This window comes from Astatotilapia calliptera, chromosome 14, assembly GCF_964374335.1.
Source record: "Astatotilapia calliptera chromosome 14, fAstCal68.1, whole genome shotgun sequence".
Taxonomy (NCBI): domain Eukaryota; kingdom Metazoa; phylum Chordata; class Actinopteri; order Cichliformes; family Cichlidae; genus Astatotilapia; species Astatotilapia calliptera.
In genome coordinates, this window is record NC_137435.1 from 36,835,314 (window position 1) to 36,859,836 (window position 24,523).

General features: G+C 40.8%; 1 protein-coding gene across 4 annotated transcripts in view; it reads left to right on the top strand.

Moving 5' to 3' along the window:
• Window positions 1-24,523, top strand: part of nf1a (neurofibromin 1a) — a 133,939-nt gene that overhangs the window by 43,784 nt on the left and 65,632 nt on the right. For 2 of the 4 annotated variants that reach the window (XM_026191694.2, XM_026191697.2), the window contains exons 19-29: window positions 115-198; window positions 641-1,042; window positions 3,236-3,375; window positions 5,591-5,713; window positions 6,260-6,343; window positions 6,477-6,593; window positions 15,560-15,741; window positions 15,837-16,048; window positions 16,259-16,420; window positions 16,529-16,626; window positions 17,005-17,140. In XM_026191694.2, coding sequence (XP_026047479.1) covers window positions 115-198; window positions 641-1,042; window positions 3,236-3,375; window positions 5,591-5,713; window positions 6,260-6,343; window positions 6,477-6,593; window positions 15,560-15,741; window positions 15,837-16,048; window positions 16,259-16,420; window positions 16,529-16,626; window positions 17,005-17,140 — 1,740 coding nt within the window. The remainder of the gene's footprint in view (window positions 1-114; window positions 199-640; window positions 1,043-3,235; window positions 3,376-5,590; window positions 5,714-6,259; window positions 6,344-6,476; window positions 6,594-15,559; window positions 15,742-15,836; window positions 16,049-16,258; window positions 16,421-16,528; window positions 16,627-17,004; window positions 17,141-24,523) is intronic. The other 2 variants (XM_026191695.2, XM_026191696.2) reach the window with 2 other exon arrangements.

A 24,523-nucleotide genomic window follows, 5' to 3' on the forward strand; every position in this document is an offset into this window, starting at 1 on the left:
TCAGGGCTACTGATGTGCTTTTTGTTATTTTTGTAATCACCCTTCCCTGGTGACTTCTTGGTTGATTTATACAATATCTTCAGATCTCAAATTTACAATTTGTTAATGTTGTAGGCTTGGGAGGACACATACGCTAAATGGGACCAGGCCACCAAACAGATTCTCAACTTTCCCAAAAACAAGGCAGATGATGGACAGGTAAGGTATAGGGAAATGTGAAGTTACCGTCTCTATGTATCACATCTTTGCTGGGAGTACCAGACTTAGTTTTACCTGAAAGCACAAAATACTAAGATAAAATATAAGAGCACTGCTAGTGAGGCAGTAGCAGAGGACACCAGTTTTTAGCAGGTATGGATTATTTACCAGCTCTGAATTCTACCTGATTGCAAGTCCACTATTGTGTTATATTCAGTCATCTTTAGAAGCTTATTTATTTTGGAAACTGAATTATAATCCTAAACATTACAATCATTAAAACAGTCTCAAAGAATTCTGATTAGTCAAACTAAGATTTGGTGACCTGTTTGTTGCTGTTGATGTGAATTTTTGTTTTGAGACAATGCAATATGAACAGAGATATTACTGAATGCAGACTTGTAACAAATAGCTTACCTGGTGTTGTGCCACTGGGCCTCAGTGTCTTTGTATCCCCCTGCAGCAGGAGTGGATCAACATGACAGGATTTCTGTGTGCTCTGGGCGGTGTGTGCCTCCAGCAGCGCAGCACCCCAGGCCCACCCACATACAGTCCACCTATGGGTTCCATGACCGAGCGTAAACACTCCATGATCTCTATGGGCCCTTGTGAGGTGTCCAACCTCATGACCTCCTCTTGCTCTTCGGCCTCGAGTGAGACACCTGTGAGCCGCTTCCTGGACCGGCTGCTGGCTCTGCTGGTTTGTGGCCACGACAGGGTGGGCCTCCATGTTCGCACCAATGTTAAGGATCTCCTTGGATTGGAGCTCAGTCCAGCTCTGTATCCCATGCTGTTCAACAAGCTCAAGAACAGCATTGGCAAGTTCTTTGACACTCAGGGTCCGGTGAGTTCGTATTAAAGAGAAATAAATGTTAAAAATTAGCCATTTTCTTAGGAAGTAAAAATGTGTCAAATAGTGGAGAAAAATTAGAAATGTGGTTGTGTAATAGGCCCTTGTTTTAATAGCAGTCGTTTTTTTAATTGAGCTTTAGAAAGCCTCCTGTATAACCTCATCCAATTTTCAAAAATCTTTATGCCATCCAGTGACACGAGGACGTAGCATAATTTGTTATTCAGGACCTTCTTTTTCAATTTTAGGACAGAAGCAGTAAAAGCCTATGAAATCACCTCAGTACACATAAACTGTATTGTTGGAAAATTGTGGATAAAGTTTTAAAAGTAAAAACAACTACAGATACAGCCACTTAAAACTGCCGCCTCATCAGTGACAGCACCACGATGGGTGCCTGTTGGAATCCTGACCGATTGCTGGCTAATGTTGAGCCTTGTTATTAAATATGTATATTAATATGTTTGCAGCCAAAAAATTACAGGTTGTGCACGAACAGGTCAGACAGAAAGTGATGCTTGCATTCTGTGATTATTGCTGACTTGTGTTTCTGAACATGACAGCGTAAAATTATTATTGTAGGGTCTTGTATGTTTTGTTATATAAACTACAAAATCGAAACTTAAACTAATTCAGATTGTGCAACAATATGTATGTGTGTGTTTCAGCCAGAAATATGTGGATGATTAATAAAACACTGCTGTAGGAGTGAACCACAAAGCTCTGGCACTGTGCGTAAAACCATTGGTAATTCTCACCATTTACACTTTCCAAATAAATTACGTCATAGCGGTAACGATCACAGTCCTGCCTGCTTACTCAAGGTGTCTGCCACTAATCTTAGTAAATCGCCTTTGTGATTTGCAATATAATACTCTGGTTCAAAAATTTTGCGCTGTGAAAGGGACACTCCAAGTCCAACGACTGATACATGTCCTGCAAAGTATCCAACCTGTAGTATTTATGCAGGTCTGGATCTTTGAGAAAGCTTGTGTGCAAGAATACTATTATTATTTAGTTATAGGTGGAAAATCTGCATGTGCTAACAGGTCGCAAAGAATCGCGTTATTAGCGTTCAACCTGGTCTTAATGAGCGACTATACAAATGTAAGAATTAGAAGAAATTTAAAGAATAAATCAAAGTATTTAGTTTCAACCTTACACGGAAAAGTGAAGAATGTACTCATATTTCAAACAGAGGTCTGAAGAAGTATCAGCCCAGCAAACAATAGGCTGGGATCTTTGAGGAAGCTTGTGTGCAAGAATATTATTTTTTGTATTCAATTTTCCTTTAAATTGTAACTATTTTATTAGATTAGCTTGAATTGGATGAATGAAAAACTGTTAACTGAAAATAGTTTGGGGGATTTGTAGTATGAAATGTCTGAATGCTGAAAATGAGGTTTTATCAATTTCTTTTAGATTTTAATCGGTGAAGAGGTTTACAGCAAAAGCTATCAAAAGAATGTAAAATTCCATTAAATTCAGTTTTATAGCATGAAATCAAAACACTTGCCTTAATGCGCTTTATATTATAACGTAAAGGCCCTACAATAATACTGAGAAAATCATCTATGACTAACTATCCAAAGTGTGTGGGTTTTTTATTTTTTCTTTCCCCTAACAAAGCGACATCCCTTGGTGCCACTATGCAATTGAGTGAAAGGGACGTGTTTATAGCGGAAAGTATACGCCCCAAGGACGAAAGGGAGACTCTCAGCGACTGACTTTCAGCTGACAGTTGACTGTCGGCTCATCTCTGGCTGAAAGCAGCAGTTTTGAGTGGCTGTATCTGTAATTTGCAGAAAAATGTTCTTTATCAGTCTTAAATGGATTAATATTACTTTTTAATTATATATATTCATAATATTTAAAAGAATCATCATTACCTTGCTTGAGGAGAGTTTAACATGGTTAACTGTCAATAACGCTGGAGTTTTGGTTAAATGGCTGGTTTTGGCCCAAAAAATCCCCAAATTTTCTTCTGGCAAGGACTCAAAAACAAATCTGGATTAAATTGTCAGATTTTTCTTAAACAATTCTTTGTTTTGGTTCATCACACTGCAGCTTTGATAAAATTCAGTCCTTTATCAAAAGTCACCAAGTGTGTTTGTTGTTTTGTTTCTTTAACACTGTGTACAGTAACAATGTTACTGACATTTACGTTGTGGCTTTCCGTTTTTTCAGGTTCCCATCAACGACACTAACACACAGTTTGTGGAGCAGACCATAGCCATCATGAAGAACCTGTTAGATAACCACTCAGAGGGCAGCTCTGAACACCTGGGACAAGCCAGCATTGAGACCATGATGCTCAACCTAGTAAGGTAATCACAGCAAAATATGAAATTAAAACATTGTGCGGTGATGGAAATTACAAAGCATAAAACACCACAACAAACTAAATCTAAATTGATGTTCTTTTTGGCATTAAAAATGTGAAAATAAATGTCATAACATCTGGACATAGTTGTTCCTTTTAGCAGAATAACTTCTAGTAGAGTTTCTTCATCATTTAGCAGAATGGTCCAGCCTTCTCTCATGGATCATTCCATCTCACAGTGGCATGTAGAACATTTTCTGCTTAACCATCTCCACTTTGCATTAAAAGAGTATGGTCAAAAGTTTGAACATATTTAGTAGAGGTGGGAATCACCAGACACCCCACAATACGATATGATCACAATACTTAACTCGCGATGTGATATATTCTGATTTATCACATTTTTTCTACTGCAGATTCTGCCCATAAAGGTAAACTTTATCAATATTCATTTTATCTAATAACAGTCCTCAGGCTTCTTCAGTCTCCAGTAACTGAACAAGTCACTTGCATGAGTGATGAAACGTTTCTCTCACTGAAAACGCCATGTCCAGATGAACACAATCAACTTTTGGAGACTGTATGTTTGATTAAATTATAAATTCTTTAATATTTTGTGTACCTGTCCAGGACCTGCAGATGAGAATTAAATACTAGCAAAATCTAGGATAAGGCACCTTTTTACCTCATAAACTAAATGGGTGAATGTGGTTTACAGGTACAGCCACTCATGTTTGCTGCTAACAGCCATATGTCAACCGGTTGTCAGCTGATCGGAGTACCCCCCTCCTTCTCCTGGGACATATCTACTTTCCACTATAAACACACCCCTTTGACTTGAATTATTACCTGTAAAAGATTTTATGAGAAATCTTGTAGTCACCGAAACTATTCCCATATTGGGGGGTTGCTGCTTGCCTGTAGAAGGAAGGCTTTTATTTCACGATCATTAATAAGTGATGATTGTTTCAATGAAATACAGATAAAGCACGGCAGCTGAACAACAAGCATTAAAATGTAAAAAGCTTAACTCCCTTATTTTAATGTCATAAAATTCAGGAAAATTCAAAGAAGAAGATTGTTTGTATCACAGTGTTCTATCAGTACTTTCTGTCAGTGATTTCTGCAGGACTACTATGTGCGTCTGTTAAAATCACAGTTGGACATAGAGAGGATATTTGGGCTGGGGTTTGGAATTCATTGGCCTTTGGTGGGAGGGGTCAGAGAGCTGTTTGAATAATCGCCTAATGTGTTACAAGTAGTGATTTATCAGAGATGTACAGAGCAGAAGGGTTTAAAACAAAAAACGCAGTTACACCAGCCAATTTACTGCATTTTAAAATTATGCAATCCATACATTATTAGTAAAACTACTATTTTGTGCCCCTCTCCTACAGAATCTTTTTACTGACCCTATTAATCACCCCAATTGTTTAGAACAAAGTGCCACAAATTTCTGGCAGAAAAACGCAGGCACATACACACATTTTGAGTGCTCTATGGCAGCTTGTTTAAATTGCATTAATTGCTGGGTGTTGCACAATCCAGCAAGTGCTTAATTCACATTTCAGTTTTGATTTTGACCATAGACAGCAAGCATCACTGTCTGTCTTCTGTCTTGCGTGTTTGGTATGCACAACCTCTTTTTTTATTTGGTGCAAGCAAACATTTATGTTGGTATTTTATAGAAAGGCTTAAAGTAATGGTTCTGTTATAAGTATTTAAAAGGTAAATGAATGCACACTCCTCCCCCTGCTGGATATGCAAGACATTACAACTGGTTTTCCTAAATGCCACTTATGGGTGTTCCTACTCATGGTTGCATGGTCCATGTCACAGGCAAGATATATCATTACTGCTAAGAATCGGCTAAGCATCCATCATCGTCCTGTTAGGGACCAGGTGGCCATTTTAAGTGGCTGTATATACTGTGAGGGGCGAGTAAGACTAGAAGGAAAAACTATATAAATCCAGTACATTTAACCCTTTTAGGGTTTTCCATCAGAGTATGTCGACTTTATCAATAGGCGCTGTTTTAAACAGGATCAAATGTTTGCTTATCCAAATGTGTTTAAAAAGTGAATAATGTCAGTGAGAGAGATTTTGTTTTTTCAAAGTGAATGGAATTATGATTTTATTTGTCTCTGAAGCTTTTGGAAACTGTAATGAAAATCACAGAATATGCTCTGAGCTACACAGAACTGTGCTCTATCCCTTAGGTATGTGCGTATTTTGGGTAATGTAGTCCATGCGATCCAGATCAAAACCAAGCTGTGCCAGCTGGTCGAGGTGATGATGGAGAGACGAGATGACCTGTCCTTCTGCCAGGAGATGAAGTTCAGGTCAGTAGAACCAGCTACCAGTTAGGACACTGTTTGCTTGCACATCACTGAGGAAAAACACATCTTCTACTTTTTATACCTGCTGCTTGCACTTACTGACTTAATGCATTTTAACTGAAGAACACATCCTATTCACTTAGATTTTCTTCTTCCACTTATTCGATTCAGAGTTGGATGGGGGGGGGGTTGAAGCTTTTCCCAGCTGTCACAGGGCAAAAGGCAGGGTACACTCTGGACAGGTCCCCAGGTATCACTGAGAGACAGACGACCATTGACGCTTACTTTGACACGTTTGGCCAATTTAGACTCGCAAATTAACATAACCCTTTGAATATCTTCTGACTGTTTGGGGAAGCTAGACTACCCGAGAGAAGATGCAGACTTCACACAGAAAGGTCCCAGGTGGCCAATGGGTTTGAAACAAGCACCGTCCATCACCAAGCTGCGACGCAATAGTGCAGCCCGCTGCCCCTCCGCTTGTTATTTACATAGAAATGTATTGCCCCTTTGGACATAATGGAATTTTTCACTCATGGTGTTTTGTAGGAACAAGATGGTGGAATATCTGACAGACTGGGTAATGGGAACCTCCAACCAAGCTGCTGATGATGACATCAAGTGCCTGACAAGGTGCATCTCTGTTAAATATATGCTATAAAACCATTGTATTGTCAGGAAATGATGAACTCCCTTCTCATTGTTTTCATATTTGTCTGTGTGTCTGTTTGTGTGCATGCATGCATGTGTAATGTGCGATGCTAAGGGACCTGGACCAAGCCAGTATGGAGGCTGTAGTATCACTGTTAGCTGGTCTTCCTTTGCAGCCAGAGGAGGGAGATGGAGTAGAGCTGATGGAGGCCAAATCTCAGCTCTTCTTGAAGTAAGAACACATCAACATTTTACCTTTTCTGTGGCATAAAAGACAGTACTTGATCATTAATTCATCTCAACAGTAGCTCACAATCATCAGAAATTTTATGTTTGAATGCTGATGCTCTCACAGCCACAAGTACTATGTACAGCCTCGCTCTGCAATAAGTGCAATGCATCATGGCCAAAGACAGAGGAAGAGGAAATTGATTAGGGGCAATGTTTAAGGATGTGAGATGGTGTTTTAGAGATGAAGAGAGTGTCAGACAGGATCATGTATGTGAGGCTGGACACTCAGGGGAAGGAGAAAAGGACTTGTATCAGTTGGCTAGCCAAAGAGATTGAGCGGGAAAGGACGTACACCCTGTTATGCTGGGCAGACACTGTGCGATTTTTGGCCCATTTTGAGCCGATTTTTGAGTCGTGCGACCGTTTTGGCGATTGGCCCGATTTTGGCCTTCATCGTGCATCGTGTAGTATACGTGGGGTAACGAGAAGCTATTAACACCTCACGACCAGCTCCCGATCATCAATCGCTTGGTCGTGAGGGTGTCACCGCAGTTTCTCACACTGCGCACGCGCAAACACAAATGTCAGGGAAAAAGACGGAGCAGTACGGCAGTGCAGCGTGTGATCTGGACACAAGCGATGGAGGCACAACTTGTAGAACTTTGGAAAGCTCATCCGAGCCTTTTCGATGTGGCCTCACAAAATGATCACGACCACAACAACCGTGAAAATAGTTGGATCTACACTGCTGCTCAATCACAGCTGCCTGATCAATGTTTTTCATTAGCAATTTAGCAAAGTTGATGGTGGTGGTGTGTCTGTGTGAGTGAAAGCCAGAGGGAGAGCAAGCGACATTATTTCTGTTATAACCTTCGTTTTATGGACGCACAGTGTGAGCACTCAGGTCGCATCAGAGCATCAGGCCGTATAGTGTGAGACCCTGCATCGTTCGCAGGTCATCGCACAGTGTCTGCCCAGCATTAAGGTGATTAGAGATTGAGATGGAAACGTACTAACAAATGAAGAGAGTGCGCTGAGAAAGTGAGAGATATAATTTATGAATGGAAAAATGAGACCGATCAGTAGGGCTGGGCCATATCATACCATTTTTTGGTAGAGCATGCAAGTGGGCCGTCGTTATTACTAAACCGATTTTATTTGGAACACGGCACTCAAAAATCTGTCAAAAAATGTTTTAGTACGACTTTGCTAAGCTACGAAGCCGCACCGCTTCATGGATTGTCGGAGCGTTACGGCTACCGTAGTCAGGAGCCTCGCGGAGTGATACGTATTGTGCTTCAACAGAATATTACCGTATTGTGTGTGTATAACCTCTTTTTAAGTCTGAGCAAAGCTGCTTAGAGAGACTGGGATCAGAGGACAGGCGCAACGGCAGGCTAATGGAGAACTAGCTAACACTGCTGAGAGGACCAGTCACTGGCTATGGTTAAAAAGGGCTGACATCACTTGGGCAGCTAAGGCAGTCAGCTAACCACGATACACATGCCCACGATTGATCGACCCGTGATGGGCCTGCCTCAACCGGGGTCGTCAAAAGGGTAAAACTTAACATTAGAGGTTTTGCTGGTTGACTGATAAGGCTGTCTTAGGGCTCCTGGGGATTATGCAGTTAACATCATTGTTACGTCCCCACGATGAAGGTCTAGGGGTGTGTGGGGGGACTGGTAACATATGGGTCCGGAACAGAATGAAAGGAGAACAGACAGAGGTGTCTAGTAAATAAAATAGTTTTTATTATAGATGAGCTTAACATAAAGAGCCGACAACGCCATTTTACCAATAACACTTGGAAAAAGAAAAAGGTCGTAACAACAAAGAACAGAACAACCAAACAAAAAACTCCACAGCATGAGGAGGCACTTCCAGGGGCCCACAAGCCCACACGACTCACATGTAGCAGCTACACTGCTTCCACAACTCCCCACTATAGGATCTCTCCCGACACCTTCGACACACAATGTGGGAACACCAGAGGAAAAACCACCCTCCTACATCCAGTTCATCCCCAGCTTATATGACCTCAGAGAGGTGATTGCTGACTGGGCCCAGGTGGTAAATGAGGCTAATGAGTAGGGCTGGGTATCGTCACTGATTTCTAGAATCGATTCAATTCCGATTCACAAGGTCCCGAATCGATTCGATCCACGATTCGATTTAATTCGATTCGATTCGATTTAAATCTGGGAAATTTTGACAGTCAGAAATAATTCAGATCAGTACATTTACATATTTTTGTATCAATAAAAAGGAAGCTGAGACACGCAAGACTTTATCAAAGGTGTGAGCATCACAGCAGAGGCCTTTGTGTCAAAGTAGCTGAAGATAAAACACAGAAAAAGATGAAGGTGGTTTTCCTGGCCTGGGATTTATAAAAATATTCTGCAGTACATCAAAAACGAAAGAAAACCATTAATCAACACATGAACATTACCTCTGAAGTTACAGTGGTTTTAGTAGAGATTTAGCATTTTGCATTTTGCATAATTTTAAAAAGTTTAAATTTGTTCAGTATTGAAGAGCAGAAATGAGGTTTTCTTTTCGGAAGAATGTAAAAGGGAAAAAAAACAGCGGCCGACAGCGCTGTAAACAACGGTAGACTTGTGCGTAACAAGCAAGCGAATAATGAAGAAAACAGATTTTTAGACGGGAAACTGTTCTTGAAGTACAGAGAGAGAGAGAGAGAGAGAGAGCGAGCTGTGCATCGCCGTGGAAGCAAAACAGCAAAAGTCAGAGTGAATTCATGACGATGTTTATGTGAAGCGTAGTTTGGATCTTCTTTTGCTGCTGGTTCGGTCAATATTGTTTGGAGAGACATCAAACTAACAGCTTTAGAATCAGCGCATAAAGGGCGTGAACACAAAGCGCGGACCCGCCGACAGATCAGAATCAGCGAGCTGTCGGCTTTCAGCCCCGATCGTGAGAAAGGCGACATCTCACTGATTCTGATCCGCGGGTCGCGCTGTGTGTTTAAGTCTACAGGGAGTGCAGAATTATTAGGCAAGTTGTATTTTTGAGGAATAATTTTATTATTGAACAACAACCATGTTCTCAATGAACCCAAAAAACTCATTAATATCAAAGCTGAATGTTTGTGGAAGTAGTTTTTAGTTTGTTTTTAGTTTTAGCTATTTTAGGGGGATATCTGTGTGTGCAGGTGACTATTACTGTGCATAATTATTAGGCAACTTAACAAAAAACAAATACAGTGGGGCAAAAAAGTATTTAGTCAGCCACCGATTGTGCAAGTTCCCCCACTTAAAATGATGACAGAGGTCAGTAATTTGCACCAGAGGTACACTTCAACTGTGAGAGACAGAATGTGAAAAAAAAAAAATCCATGAATTCACATGGTAGGATTTGTAAAGAATTTATTCGTAAATTAGGGTGGAAAATAAGTATTTGGTCACCTCAAACAAGGAAAATCTCTGGCTCTCACAGACCTGTAACGTCTTCTGTAAGAAGCTTTTCTGTCCCCCACTCGTTACCTGTATGAATGGCACCTGTTTGAACTCATCATCTGTATAAAAGACACCTGTCCACAGCGTCAAACAGTCAGACTCCAAACTCCGCCATGGCCAAGACCAAAGAGCTTTCGAAGGACACCAGGAAAAGTATTGTAGACCTGCACCAGACTGGGAAGAGTGAATCTACAATAGGCAAGCAGCTTGGTGTGAAAAAATCAACTGTGGGAGCAATCATCAGAAAATGGAAGACATACAAGACCACTGATAATCTCCCTCCATCTGGGGCTCCACGCAAGATCTCATCCCGTGGGGTCAAAATGATCATGAGAACGGTGAGCAAAGATCCCAGAACCACACGGGGGGACCTGGTGAATGACCTGCAGAGAGCTGGGACCAAAGTAACAAAGGTCACCATCAGTAACACACTACAACGGCAGGGAATCAAATCCCGCAGTGCCAGACGTGTTCCGCTGCTGAAGCCAGTGCATGTCCAGGCCCGTCTGAAGTTTGCCAGAGAGCACATGGATGATACAGCAGAGGATTGGGAGAATGTCATGTGGTCAGATGAAACCAAAGTAGAACTTTTTGGTATAAACTCAACTCGTCGTGTTTGGAGGAAGAAGAATACTGAGTTGGATCCCAAGAACACCATACCTACTGTGAAGCATGGGGGTGGAAACATCATGCTATGGGGCTGTTTTTCTGCCAAGGGGACAGGACGACTGATCCGTGTTAAGGACAGAATGAATGGGGCCATGTATCGTGAGATTCTGAGCCAAAACCTCCTTCCATCAGTGAGAACTTTGAAGATGAAACGAGGCTGGGTCTTCCAACATGACAATGATCCAAAACACACCGCCCGAGCAACAAAGGAGTGGCTCCGTAAGAAGCATTTGAAAGTCCTGAAGTGGCCTAGCCAGTCTCCAGACCTCAACCCCATAGAAAATCTGTGGCGGGAGTTGAAAGTCCGTGTTGCTCGGCGACAGCCCCAAAACATCACTGCTCTCGAGAAGATCTGCATGGAGGAATGGGCCAAAATACCAGCTACTGTGTGTGCAAACCTGGTAAAGACCTATAGTAAACGTTTGACCTCTGTTATTGCCAACAAAGGTTATGTTACAAAGTATTGAGTTGTATTTTTGTTATTGACCAAATACTTATTTTCCACCCTGATTTACGAATAAATTCTTTACAAATCCTACCATGTGGATTCATGGATTTTTTTTTTCTCACATTCTGTCTCTCACAGTTGAAGTGTACCTCTGGTGCAAATTACTGACCTCTGTCATCATTTTAGGTGGGGGAACTTGCACAATCCGTGGCTGACTAAATACTTTTTTGCCCCACTGTATATACCCATTTCAATGATTTATTTTTACCAGTGAAACCAATATAACATCTCCACATTCACAAATATACATTTCTGACATTCAAAAACAAAACAAAAACAAATCAGCGACCAATATAGCCACCTTTCTTTGCAAGGACACTCAAAAGCCTGCCATCCATGGATTCTGTCAGTGTTTTGATCTGTTCACCATCAACATTGCGTGCAGCAGCAATGTCCAGTAGGACTGGGAGTTGAGCTTGACTCCATCCTCAATCCGAAAAGGCCCCACAAGCTCATCTTTGATGATACCAGCCCAAACCAGTACTCCACCTCCACCTTGCTGGCGTCTGAGTCGGACTGGAGCTCTCTGCCCTTTACCAATCCAGCCACGGGCCCATCCATCTGGCCCATCAAGACTCACTCTCATTTCATCAGTCCATAAAATCTTAGAAAAACCAGTCTCGAGATATTTCTTGGCCCAGTCTTGACGTTTCAGCTTGTGTGTCTTGTTCAGTGGTGGTCGTCTTTCAGCCTTTCTTACCTTGGCCATGTCTCTGAGTATTGCACACCTTGTGCTTTTGGGCACTCCAGTGATGTTGCAGCTCTGAAATATGGCCAAACTGGTGGCAAGTGGCATCTTGGTAGCTGCACGCTTGACTTTTCTCAGTTCATGGGCAGTTATTTTGCGCCTTGGTTTTTCCACACGCTTCTTGCGACCCTGTTGACTATTTTGATTGTTCGATGATCACGCTTCAGAAGCTTTGCAATGTTGAGACTACTGCATCCCTCTGCAAGATATCTCACTATTTTTGACTTTTCTGAGCCTGTCAAGTCCTTCTTTTGACCCATTTTGCCGAAGGAAAGGACGTTGCCTAATAATTATGCACACCTGATATAGGGTGTTGATGTCATTAGACCACACCCCTTCTCATTACAGAGATGCACATCACCTAATATGCTTCATTGGTAGTAGGCTTTCGAGCCTATACAGCTTGGAGTAAGACAACATGCATGAAGAGGATGATGTGGACAAAATACTCATTTGCCTAATAATTCTGCACTCCCTGTATCGTGATAAATATTTTTGGCCATGTTGCCCTGCCCTACCGATCAGGACAGATGAAGTACAGTCATAGAATTAGGAAGTGCAGTGGATTCACTGTGTCTTTATGGATTCGCTAGCTTAGTTAAGCTTGTAGCTTCCCTCCTGCACCTTTGGCACTCAGTGTGTAAGATATTTAGCTACTCCTCAGCCTTTAGTAATGATGATGCCTGTAAGAAATTTAGGCTGTATACTGCTTTGGAAGCTAGGCTCAATGCACAAGTACTCTCTGAAACGATGGGTTTCAGAGTGTAGCACTGAGTATGCCGTTTCCTATGTGATAGAGGCCTTTAGCGCTCGAAGCAGCTGTGAAAACAGGCTGACTAGTTTTAAACTGAAGCCCTCATTACACCGCCAACCCATTTATGTCTCAGAGGTCACTAAATTAAAAGTCAGAAACCAGAAACCTGGTTACAGGATGTTGTTTATGTTAGTTTAAATGAGTCAGCACCCCTGAGTAATCCTATCTGTCTCTGAGGTCTATGGGCAATTCCTTGAACTTGATGACTTGGTTTGTTCTCTGACATATACTGTCAAATATGGGATCTTATATAGTCAGGTGTGTGCCTTTCCATATTATGTCCAGTCAATGAAATTTACCACCATTGGACCCAAATCAAGTCGTAGAAACATCTGACAAATGATTACTTTGTCAATTTGGGTTTTTGTTTGTTTTAGTTTTAGGGATCTTTATAGGGCTAATTATCAACCTCTGTTATGAGGAAAAGTCACATCTATCAAGATGTGTGTAGTTCCTAAATTTCTTTATGTGTTTTAAAAAAAATCTTTCTTTTCCAACCTTAATTGCCAACTGCATATCTTCATAAAACTTCATGAAAGACAGCTGAGGGTACATGAAAATATCTTATAGTTAGTTAGAACAATGAGCGATATGTCACTTCCAAACATATATTATTGCTGGGCATCAAATATTGGAACATTGTTGTTAGCTCCAGTTGGATGGTGTTGGAAGGAGCTTTACTTGAACACATCTCTCCTTCAGCTTTTCTAGGCTCTAGACTACCTTTCATACAGCCAGTCTCAACCTATCCAATTTATTATTCAATCCAGATGTTTTTGATAAAGTAAAAATTTAGAATAAATTTATATCACCGCTTATGGCCACAGCATGGTGGTGGAATTGGTGTAACACGCTGAGGCGTGAAGGGCTAAGCATGGGGCCTGGCAGCATGAGGTCATTAAGTTTGGCAGTTTGCTGGTAGAGGAAGGAGCAGTTGAAGACTAGGGGGGCTTTGTTGTTGTGATGGACAAGACTGTGTGGAATGTAAGTTGAACCATTCACCTCCTCTGGAGTAGGGCTGGGCCATATCATACCGTTCATGGTAATACCGGTATAATGTTGGGCAACGATAAGAAAATGAAATATCGCCATAGAATATGGGTAAAACGCGCATGCGCAGTGCCTTTTTTTCATACGCATATGGTGGAAAGCATGGCGGCGATGGAGAATGATAAGGGTGAAAGCAGATCGTTGAATGAAACGGATGAACCAGAACTGGTTTGTAAAAATGCTGCAACTTCAGTGGTGTGGGACTGGTTTAGCTTTCGTCCGTCAGATACACAACAAAGCACTATTTTTGGTGGAGCATGCTAGCGGGCCGTTATTACCGTGTTTTTTGGGAAATACGGTGCACTCAAAATCAATCCAGTGATTTTTCTGAAAATCGACAGTGCCCCTTATAATCCCGTGTGCCTTATGTATGAATTCTGGTTGTGTTTACTGACCTCGAAACGATTTTATGTACACGGCGCTCGAAAATCTGTCAAATGTTTTAGTACGACTTTGCTAAGCTACGAAGCCGCACCTCTTGATGGATTGTCGGAGCATTACGGCTATCGTAGGCAGGAGCCTCAGAGTGATACGTACTGTGCTTCAACATAATATTACAGTACTGTGTGTGTATAACCTCTTTTTGAGTTTTGTGGATATTATACATGGTTATGCTGAGGCCCAGAATCCTAAATGTCGGAGCAGGATCATCTGTCCAAGACATTAGAGAATGAGGGGAACACCCCCCCCCCCCCCCCCCTCCAAAAAAAAAAAAAAAAAAGACAAAGGACTGCTTTCTGGCTGTCCTCGCACTCTGCTTCTCTATTCTGCCAGACAGGCGGCGATGAAGCCACCCTCGTGGATTCCCAGCAGCAGTCTGACTAAGGTGTGGTCTGCTCAAACATGAACATTAAGAGGCTTATTTACTCACATAATAGTAAGATGCAAGGAGCCGTTCTTAAGGAAGGGAAGAAAAGAGAAAAGGCTGAGGTATCCAAAATTACCTGAATCTTGAAAATCAGTGGCAACAGGTCTAATGAAGCCATTGATCCAGATTTGTTTTGTATCAAATTGTGGTTTATATGCATGGAGGAGGTCAGAAGAAAGGTACAATAGTATCTACAGCTACATACAGTGGTTTCGAGCTGCATTTCAGCCAGTGGTATTTGGAGATCTTGATGCAAGATCTTTCAAGTGTCCTTCAAGAAGTGTGGACAACTGCTAAAAGAAATGACAAGAAAGCTTACCTAATAGAGTTCAGGCTGTTTTGAAGAATAAAGGTGACTTTACCAAATGAGTGTAGAACTGTACAAATTCAGTAACTGCCTTTAATCAGTGCACCTATTTCCCATTTTCCTCGCAAGAAATGGCGAGTGGCCCAAGAATCTTCCACATTACTATCTGTATGAGAATACAGGGATGTCTCCTTGATGTTGGGAATGGGGCTGAACACTGAGACAAACCTCTGTTCAGCCCACTGCTGCAGATTGCAGTGTCACTGATGCCTGATTTCAGACAGAATTATACAGTTTACAACGGACCACGTTTACTTTTCCGTTTTGGTTTTTCATTTGTTTTGTTTTTGCCAAATTTGTCACATTCAGTACACTTCCAGTAATGATTTTACAACTGGGTTTCTGAAATTTGTCACTGAAAATGTGAACCCCCGTGAAGGTATACAAATAAAAGATGCACAGTATAGTGAGACTATAGAAAACCCATCTTTTCTCATTTAGCTGTTGTTTTTGGTGGTGTGCAGGTACTTTACTCTGTTCATGAACCTGCTGAATGACTGCAGTGAGGTGGAGGATGAAGGCCAGGCAGTTGGGGGACGTAAGAGAGGAATGTCCCGACGTCTGGCATCCCTTCGACATTGCACCATCCTAGCAATGTCCAATCTACTCAATGCTAATGTGGACAGTGGTCTTATGCACTCAATTGGTAAGTAAGGAAATATATAAGGCAAAATGAATCTGTTGTGAGGAAGTCCAGTAGTTTATTTTAGTAAATTTACATTTTGGTTTCCTCTTTTTCAGGTCTCGGTTATCACAAAGATCTTCAGACTCGAGCCACATTTATGGAAGTGCTGACCAAGATCCTTCAACAGGGAACAGAGTTTGACACACTGGCTGAGACTGTGTTGGCTGACCGCTTTGAGAGGCTGGTAGAGCTGGTCACCATGATGGGAGACCAAGGAGAGCTGCCCATTGCCATGGCATTAGCTAATGTGGTTCCAGGGTCTCAATGGGTGTGTGGCTTCTTTTTGTTTTTAACCACGGATTTAAAATTGAATGTTGACATATGTTACCTACGACAATGTCGTAGGTAACATAATGCTACTACACATTTGCACAGACCTTTCAGAGGCCTTTTTTCCCTTTTTTAATGAATGGGTGTGTTCATAATGTTGCTTTAATACAGTGAAAGCCTATGTAATAGTTACTCTATGTGTTTTCAGGATGAACTAGCACGAGTCCTGGTGACACTGTTTGATTCCCGACACCTACTCTACCAACTCCTGTGGAATATGTTTTCTAAAGAGGTGGAGCTAGCTGACTCCATGCAAACCCTCTTCAGAGGAAATAGCCTGGCCAGCAAGATAATGACCTTTTGTTTCAAGGTAGAAACCCTGCCTGACTCTTCTTGTGAATTCTTTAGAAATGCTTCTTAACTGCCTCTTAGGACATGTTGTTTGCATGATTTAAGCTGTCACTCTTTCTTTTTTCAGGTATACGGGGCAGCCTATCTACAGAAGTTACTGGAGCCTTTATTGAGAGGAGTCATCACAACCCCTGAACACATTAGCTTTGAGGTGGACCCCACCAGGTTAGTACCTCCATCTCTGCAGACAGCTTAGACTGAAAAACTGAAGCCCTTCTTTTTCTTAATGCCTTTTGAGAAATGGCCTAGGTAGCAGATGTTGGAGAAATTTAAGTGGTAACAAAATTATAGCATGAACAAGGAGGAGCTTCCTCTGCAAGTCACTGGCAAATTTCTTCTCATACGTTACGAATTTTGTGCTGCCATACACTGGCTTTTTTCCCGTTTGCCATAGTTTAGTCACTGGAACTGCTTCAAATAAAAAAACACAAACTATGTGTTGGATGCATGTATCAGCTAAGTGCTGCCCACTATTTCTATATGGTCACAAGAACTGAAAGACTAATAGAACTGAGTTTTTTTTGTTTGTTTTTTTGTCATCAGATTGGAACAAGGTGAGAACCTCGAAGAGAACCAGAGGAACCTGCTGCAAATCACTGAGCGCTTTTTTCAGGCCATCATTAGTTCATCAGGCGAATTTCCCCCACAGCTCCGCAGTGTCTGCCACTGTCTCTACCAGGTAGACCCCTGATTTTTTTCACTCCAACATGAGTCCACAGTTGCTCACTCAATTTGTCTGCTCTTGCCTGTGTGCACATAGTGTCACTTTAACATTTCAAGCTCCTACCTCTTCACTCTAAGGCCGCCTGATGCCGCTTGATTCACTGCTTCTACATAACATGAATCAGTGCACAACTATACAGAACTTTAAACTGCTGGACTCATAAGTTAGGACCTTTCAAAGATCCTTTAAAGCTTGAGATTTGGTGGAACACGTTGCAGATGATTCTAGTGCAGAGCCTGTTTTTCTTTTGTTTTTTTGTTTTTTAAGGTTTTGCCATCTTGACATCTAACAGGATCACTAGTCATTATTTTCAATTAAAAGCAAGGTTATCTGAAAACTTTATACAGTTTTTGTTGGTCACAGTCTTTTCCTTTTTCATCTTGACCTGAGATATTTTTTGATTCTCTTGATTTAAACTGAACTAAAGCTGGTAATTTCTTTTCTATTAATCAGTTAACTTGCTAGTGCTAGACGTAATTGGCAGTGTGCACTACTGCCAAGTACAAGCTAGCAGAACCAGCGAGTTCTCTATGTACAAACACACAGTGCCTGTGACCATGTTAGCTGGATGTAATTTGTCCATTAAAAATATTCTGCATTTGACTGAACTATGAATTCCTACCTCAGTAGGAAAGTGGCTGCAAATGCAGTTTGTGTGTGCAAGCATAGCAAGTATTAATCACACACATGAATCCATGTGATATTCCACATTAAAACACTATGGTCTGCAGGATTGTTGATACAGTCAAGCCCATACTTTTTCATAACCCTGGCAAGTTTTGACTTAGTTACTTTTATTCAATCAGCAAGTTTTTTAGTTTTTTTTTAGTTTTTTTTTTTACCAGAAATGACACAAACGTCTCTCAAAAGATAATAAGATGATGTACAAGACGCATCATTTTGGAGGGGAAAAAAAATCTCATCTTTTATTTACATTTGAGCAAAAAGTGTCACGTCCAAAATTATTCATACCCCACGCAATAATCAATAGAAAGACCTCGATTACAGCAATCAAACTCTTCCTATAATTGCAGACCAGCTTTTTGCGTGTCTCCACAGGTATTTTTGTCCATTCATCTTTAGCAATGAGCTCCAACTCTTTCAGGTTGTAGAGTCTTCTTGCCATCACCCTGATCTTTAGCTCCCTCCACAGATTTTCAATTGGTTTCAAGTGAGGAGTCTGGCTGGGCCACTGCAAAACGTTAATGTTTTTGTCTGCTAACCATTTCTTCACCGCTTTTGCTGTGTGTTTTGGGTCATTGTTGTGCTGAAATGTCCACTGGTGCCCAAGGCCAAGTTTCTCTGCAGACTGCCTGATGTTATTGTTGAGAATCTTCTTGTATTGCTCTTTTCTCATGGTGCCATTTACTGTGATTAGGTTCCCTGGTCTGTTGGCTGAAACATAGCCCCAAAGCATTAGGTTCCCAACACCATGTTTGACAGAGGGGATGGTGTTCTTAGCAAAACGTTTCTCCTTTTTTGCTTTTGTTTTGTTTTGTTTTTTATGCCAAATGAAGGAAACATCATTGTGTCCAAACAATTCAATTTTTGTTTCATCTGATTGTAACACGGAAGACCAGAACTCTGCTTCTTTGTCCAGATGAGCATTTCCAAAGGCCAAGCAGGCTTTTGTGTGCCTTCTCTGGAGATGTGGCGTCTTCCTTGGTCTGCATTACTGGAACATAGCACTGTCCAGTTTCCGTTGGATTGTCTGCCTTGAGACATTGCCACTAGTAGAGCACAGATTCACCAGTATGGTCTTGGTGGTGATCCTTGTAATTCTATTTCACACCTCTCACCATCCTGCTGGCCAGCACAGGTGTTACTTCCAACCACATCCTCTGAGATGTTCCACACTGCGGAACATCTTGTATTTTTTTTAATAACATTGGAACTTGAAAACCTTTAGATATAACCTTGTAGCCCTTTCCTGACTTGTGAGCAGCCACAATGCACAGCTGCAGGTCCTCACTGAGCTCCTTTGTCTTAGTCATGCCTGTCCACAAGGAGCTGCTGTTTTTCACCTGTTAAATTGATTAAAACACCTGTTCTCAGTGAATCAGGGTAATGAGAATGCTGTAGAACATCTTGGACTGTTTGGAATGGTATAGAACTTTAGATTTTCCAAGAGACTGTGACAGTTTGTGATGGGTATGAATAATTTTGGACATTACACTTTTTGCTCAAATGTAAATAAGAGCTCAGAAATATTTTTCTCCACAATGATGCCTCTTTTACATCATCTTATTGTCTTTGGGAGACACCTGTGTAATTAATGGCTGAATAAGAGTAACGTCAAGTCAAAATTTGCCATGAATAATTATGGGCTTGACTGTATTTACACAATGCATTCATCTTTGTGTGACAAAATTGTTACCATGAACATCCACTCAGAAATTAGAGAGCTAAAAACATCTTTGAATATAAACACTAAAACTTGCTACTCCTGGTGCCATCAATTGCATGCACTAAATGAAGAGAGATTATAGCCACTGAGCATTCATGATACAGGCTCCTCAGAGCTATGTTGTAGTTCAAATTACTGAACACCTATGAAATTATTTAAAATTCCCCTGAGCAGGAATAATATTGTAGTGAGGGCAGTTGGGCTTGTTAACCAGAAAGCATACAGATAAAATAAAACATAAAAGTAGAGAACACATGATGGTAAAAACTAGTAAAAGCAGTGTGTGGCCTAGGAAAAACAAGTTAAGTTGGTTAGCCAGACTTAAACTGAGTGAAATTTCTCCCTAACTACTTTTTCAGTAACTCCAGATTTGAGTGCATTTAAAAAAAAAAAAAAAAAACCCAAAAACTGTGATCACACCTTTTTCATTGTCATGATCTAAGTCAACATTTGATTCTTTTGTTTGATCGAATCACTGTAAAAGAAAATCTTTTGCACACTCCTACACTTCCTCTGTCTTTATTATCAGCGCTTTCAATGAAACAAAGATTCTTTTGGGAGATTTTTTTGCCATCATTTATTTTTTCCGGCATCTGACCAGAATGCCTCGTGGGCGCCTCCTGGGTGAGGTTTTCTGGGCATGTCTCCCCAGGAGAAGGCCCTGAGGCAGACCAAGTTTAAATCCAGGACACGGAGGCGAGATTACATCTCGCTGTCTTGGAACGCCTTGCTGTCCCATGAAAGAGCTGGAGGAGGCGGTGAAGATCTGGAGATATGTTATAATTAGGTTGAGAGAGAGGGGTCAAAATTTCATTCAGAAAATCAAAGTCTTGAAGGCAGATAAACTTGCTGGCTTTGCAGTTCATGGTAGTACCTTAACTTTACAGCCTCTTGTCCCCAGGAAAGTATTTACAAATCATCTCAGCAGTAAACCTGCTTTACCCGTACATGAGCTAGACTGTTTAAGCAGAGCAGTGATTTTGAATAAGCTACTTTCATACAGTAAACTGAACTGGGTATCAGGGATGAGTAGCATAATGGAATTTAGATTCATGAATATTATTTTTAGTACCATCAAAACTAATTTTATCTTATTAAACTGACTCAGGAGTGTCATATTAACTTGGCAGAATATAACAGAGTTAAAACTGTTTTTGTTTTGTTTTTTAAATTGATGATACAAATATTGTGATAGGTGCAGTGTTTGTGACAATAAAGCTACATCAAAAGTGGAACATGCATCCGACCGTTGTTGCCAAGAATTCTACCACTGTAAAAATACAGCCACTTAAAATGGCTACCTCATCCCTGACAGGACCATGATGGGATTCTGACTGATTGCTGGCTAGTGGGTGAGTGTAATCATCCCCCACCTGTGACGTGGCTGATGCAACCATGAGTAGCAAATACCCCTAAACGGCAGTTAAGAAAACCAGTGGTAATCTCTAGTGTATCCACCAGGTGGAGCAGTGTTGAGGCGCATTTATTTACAGGCTTGGGATCTATGAAGAAGCTTGTGTGCAAGAATATTATTTGTCTGGATTAAATTTTCTTTTAAATTGTATCTCTTTATTAGATTACATTGAAATTAATGAATGAATGAAAAACTGTTTACTAGAAATAGTTTTGGTAACTTTAAGTATAAATGACCTCTGGCTAAAAGCGGCAGTTTTGACTGGTTGTATCTGTATGTCCTTATAGTGCGGCATCTAAAGGAATATTATATTATATTATAATATTGTAATATTATAAGCCATACATCAAAAGATAATGCTACATTTTTAAAGGGCTGAAATTTGGCTTTAAAATAATTGTTAATCCAATTTTTAACTTTCTTTCATTGTAACTCAATATGAACTTCAACTGCTATAAAAAGGGGTCAAGCAAAGGCACTTGAACAAGTTAATCACATTCTTCAGTAATGAGTCATACTTTAACTGCTTCTTAACCGTGTGGTATCTTGCATTCCACATTATATTCAAGACAATGAGAATAAGAAGGAAAAAACCCTAAAAAAGTGATATGAAACAAGGTTTCATTTTCATTTCAATATTCTTTTTCTAGAGGTGAAACTCTTGCAAATATGTATGGTGTAAGGCCAACTGCAAAAATACTCCTCTTCCGACTTTCAGTCACAAAACTGACACTGAGCCTCTTTAGTGAATCCAGCATATTTTAATGTGAAAAGAAGGCTTTTGGTTGTCACAGATGTTAGTCTGGCCCTAATTGTTCCTTCTTCTTTAAAATACCAACCTTTGTAATGAAGGGTTATTTTTCGCAGCCTGTTCTTGTTTATTTGAAATCAGTAAAACAGCAAAGTAAGATGTTTGTTTTGTAGTCTATCTTTTGCATATCATAGTTTCACAATGCAGACATCCATTTCTCAGCGCACGGCTTTTCTCCTAGAATGCTGTTTTCATCAAGGTCAAGGAAAGGAGGCTAGAAATGGGAAATAGGAGGTACTTTTGGAACGCACCCTAGATCTCTTTGCTGGCCTGGGAACAGCTCAGTATTAGGGCTGGGCCATATCATACCATTCACGGTAATACTGGTATAATGTTAGGCAATGATAAGAAAATGAAATATCGCGATAAAATATGAGTAAAACACGCATGCACAGTACCTTTGTTTTCATACGCACATGGTAGAAAAAGCATGGCGGTGACGGAGAATGAGAAGGGCGTGTCAGGGTGAAAGCGGATCGTTGAATGAAACAGATGAACCGGAATTGGTTTGTCAAAATGCTGCGACTTCAGTGGTGTGGGACTGGTTTAGCTTTCGTCCGTCAGATACACACCAAAGCAGATTTTTTTTTAGTAGAGCAAGCAAGCGCACCATCATTATTACCGTTATTACCGAGCTGATTTTATTTGGTACTCAGCGCTCAAAAATCTGACAAAAAATGTTTTAGTGCAACTTTGCTTAAGTACGAAAGCCGCACCGCTCGAAAGCCGAGCATTACGGCTACCGTAGTCAGGAGTCATGCGGAGTGATACGTACTGTGCTTCAACATAATATTACCGTACTGTGTGTGTATAAGCTCTTTTTGAGTTTTGTGGATATTATACATGGTTATGCTGAGGATATGTCGGCCAATTTCCACTGGAAATGCCTTTTGGTTAAACTGTCAGCGAGGAATTTGCATTTGCACTGTTACATTTTTATATAACTTTAATGCACATAAAAAACAGCTGCTTGTTTAAGTGAAAATACGTTGATGGGTTCTTTTTTCCACTAATAAAGTTGTGGAGTGGTAAAGTATTTTGTCTCGGGTCAATTAGATCGTCAGTTGTACCGTTATCGCAAATTTTCAAATATATATCGTAATAAATATTTTTGGCCATATTGCCCTGCTCTACTCTGTATTCCCTCGGGTAAGCTGAAGGCAGTTGCTGGTGAATGGAAAGTCTGGCCCTCCTTTCTTAGGCCGCTGCCCACATGACCCAGCCTCGGATAAGCAGAAATACAGGGAGTCTATTAGAGACTAGTGACAGTAGCAATGATTAGTCAACTAGTTGTGTACATCCTTAGACATAATTGTACCCATGGGTTTTCACTTTTTGCTTTTAATCAGTTTTTATTTTATGCTAGGTCAGTTTTTAATGCTCAGCCTTAAAAACCTAATGGGGTATTGTTGACACCCAAGGTTGTGAATGGGATAACTTGAGAACAAAACATGGAGGACTTTCAAATTTATACCATAAATATATCTACAAGGAGGCTGAGGGGTACCAATTGCTGCCACCAGTCTTTTTTCCTTTTGTGGTTTAACCCAGCTGACCCAAAAGGAAAGGCTTGGACACTGCTAGCATAATGGACAGGTTTTTGACGAGGCTCCCACACAAACACAAAGCAGAAGAGGAAGCAACGCCAAATATGTTTCCAAACCAAAGACTACAAAATATGATGAAGCATATCTTGCTTTTAGCTTCACCTGCACAATGGTGGTGCCAAGGTAGGTATCCCCGGAAGAATCTGAAGTTCACTCTGATGCCTGATGTAAATGGAGGAACAGTAACTGTGTGTGTAAGCGTGTAAAAACTGCAGATAGTAAGATTAACAGCAATAGTATTTTGTCTATATCGGCCATTGTAGAAATTCATCTCATGTAAACGATAACATGGCGCACAGCGTGACGTCATGAAAGGCGCTCACCTTTGATGTTGCGTGACTATTCCTTGTCCACACGTAAACGCAAAAACGGAGTTTTCGAAAATCTCCACCCTGGCAGGAGTTTTTCAGGCCTAAACGCATAGAAAAAACTGTTTTCTAAAAATACCTTTGTAGGTGGGGGCGTAACGTAAAAGGATAGTAGTTTATTTTATTGCTACCTGTAATTTATTGCAGTTTACTTTTATTTATTTAATTGTTTACAAAAGGTTTGAGGTGTGAAATTAATTGCGTTGGAGTTTGAAAACAATATGTGGGTGTTTGTGGTTGGAGGGGGTGGTCTTGTAAAACAAAGGGGACCCAGCAAAAAAAGTTTGGGAACTGCTGTTTTAAAGCTCATGGGAACAATTAAGTTAGAGCAGTTGTGACGCAAGCTTTACTTTTGTTGGTCACTATACCAACACAAGTAAGTTTTTTTTGGTTCTCCCATTTCCAGTTAACTTCGCTGTAGCTGTAGATACTTCTCCTATTTTGGCCCACTTGACAACCAGTCTGCAGACTGATGTGTCATCTACTTTCGGTGATGTGCATTTAGTATCTAAGAGGACTGCGTGGGAGTGTGTCTGGTGTGGGTGGAGAGTAGGACATTAAAAGTCTAAATTGCACCCTTTTTCTGGGTTTTTCCAGAAAAAACGCTCACAGAACAATCAGAGGTTTTGAGGTGGAGGACATGTTAGTAAGTTGGTTAAGGTGATACAGAATGTCCCCAGGGGCAGAGATTGGTGATTAAAACAGACTTCGGTGGACATATAGGGAAACAA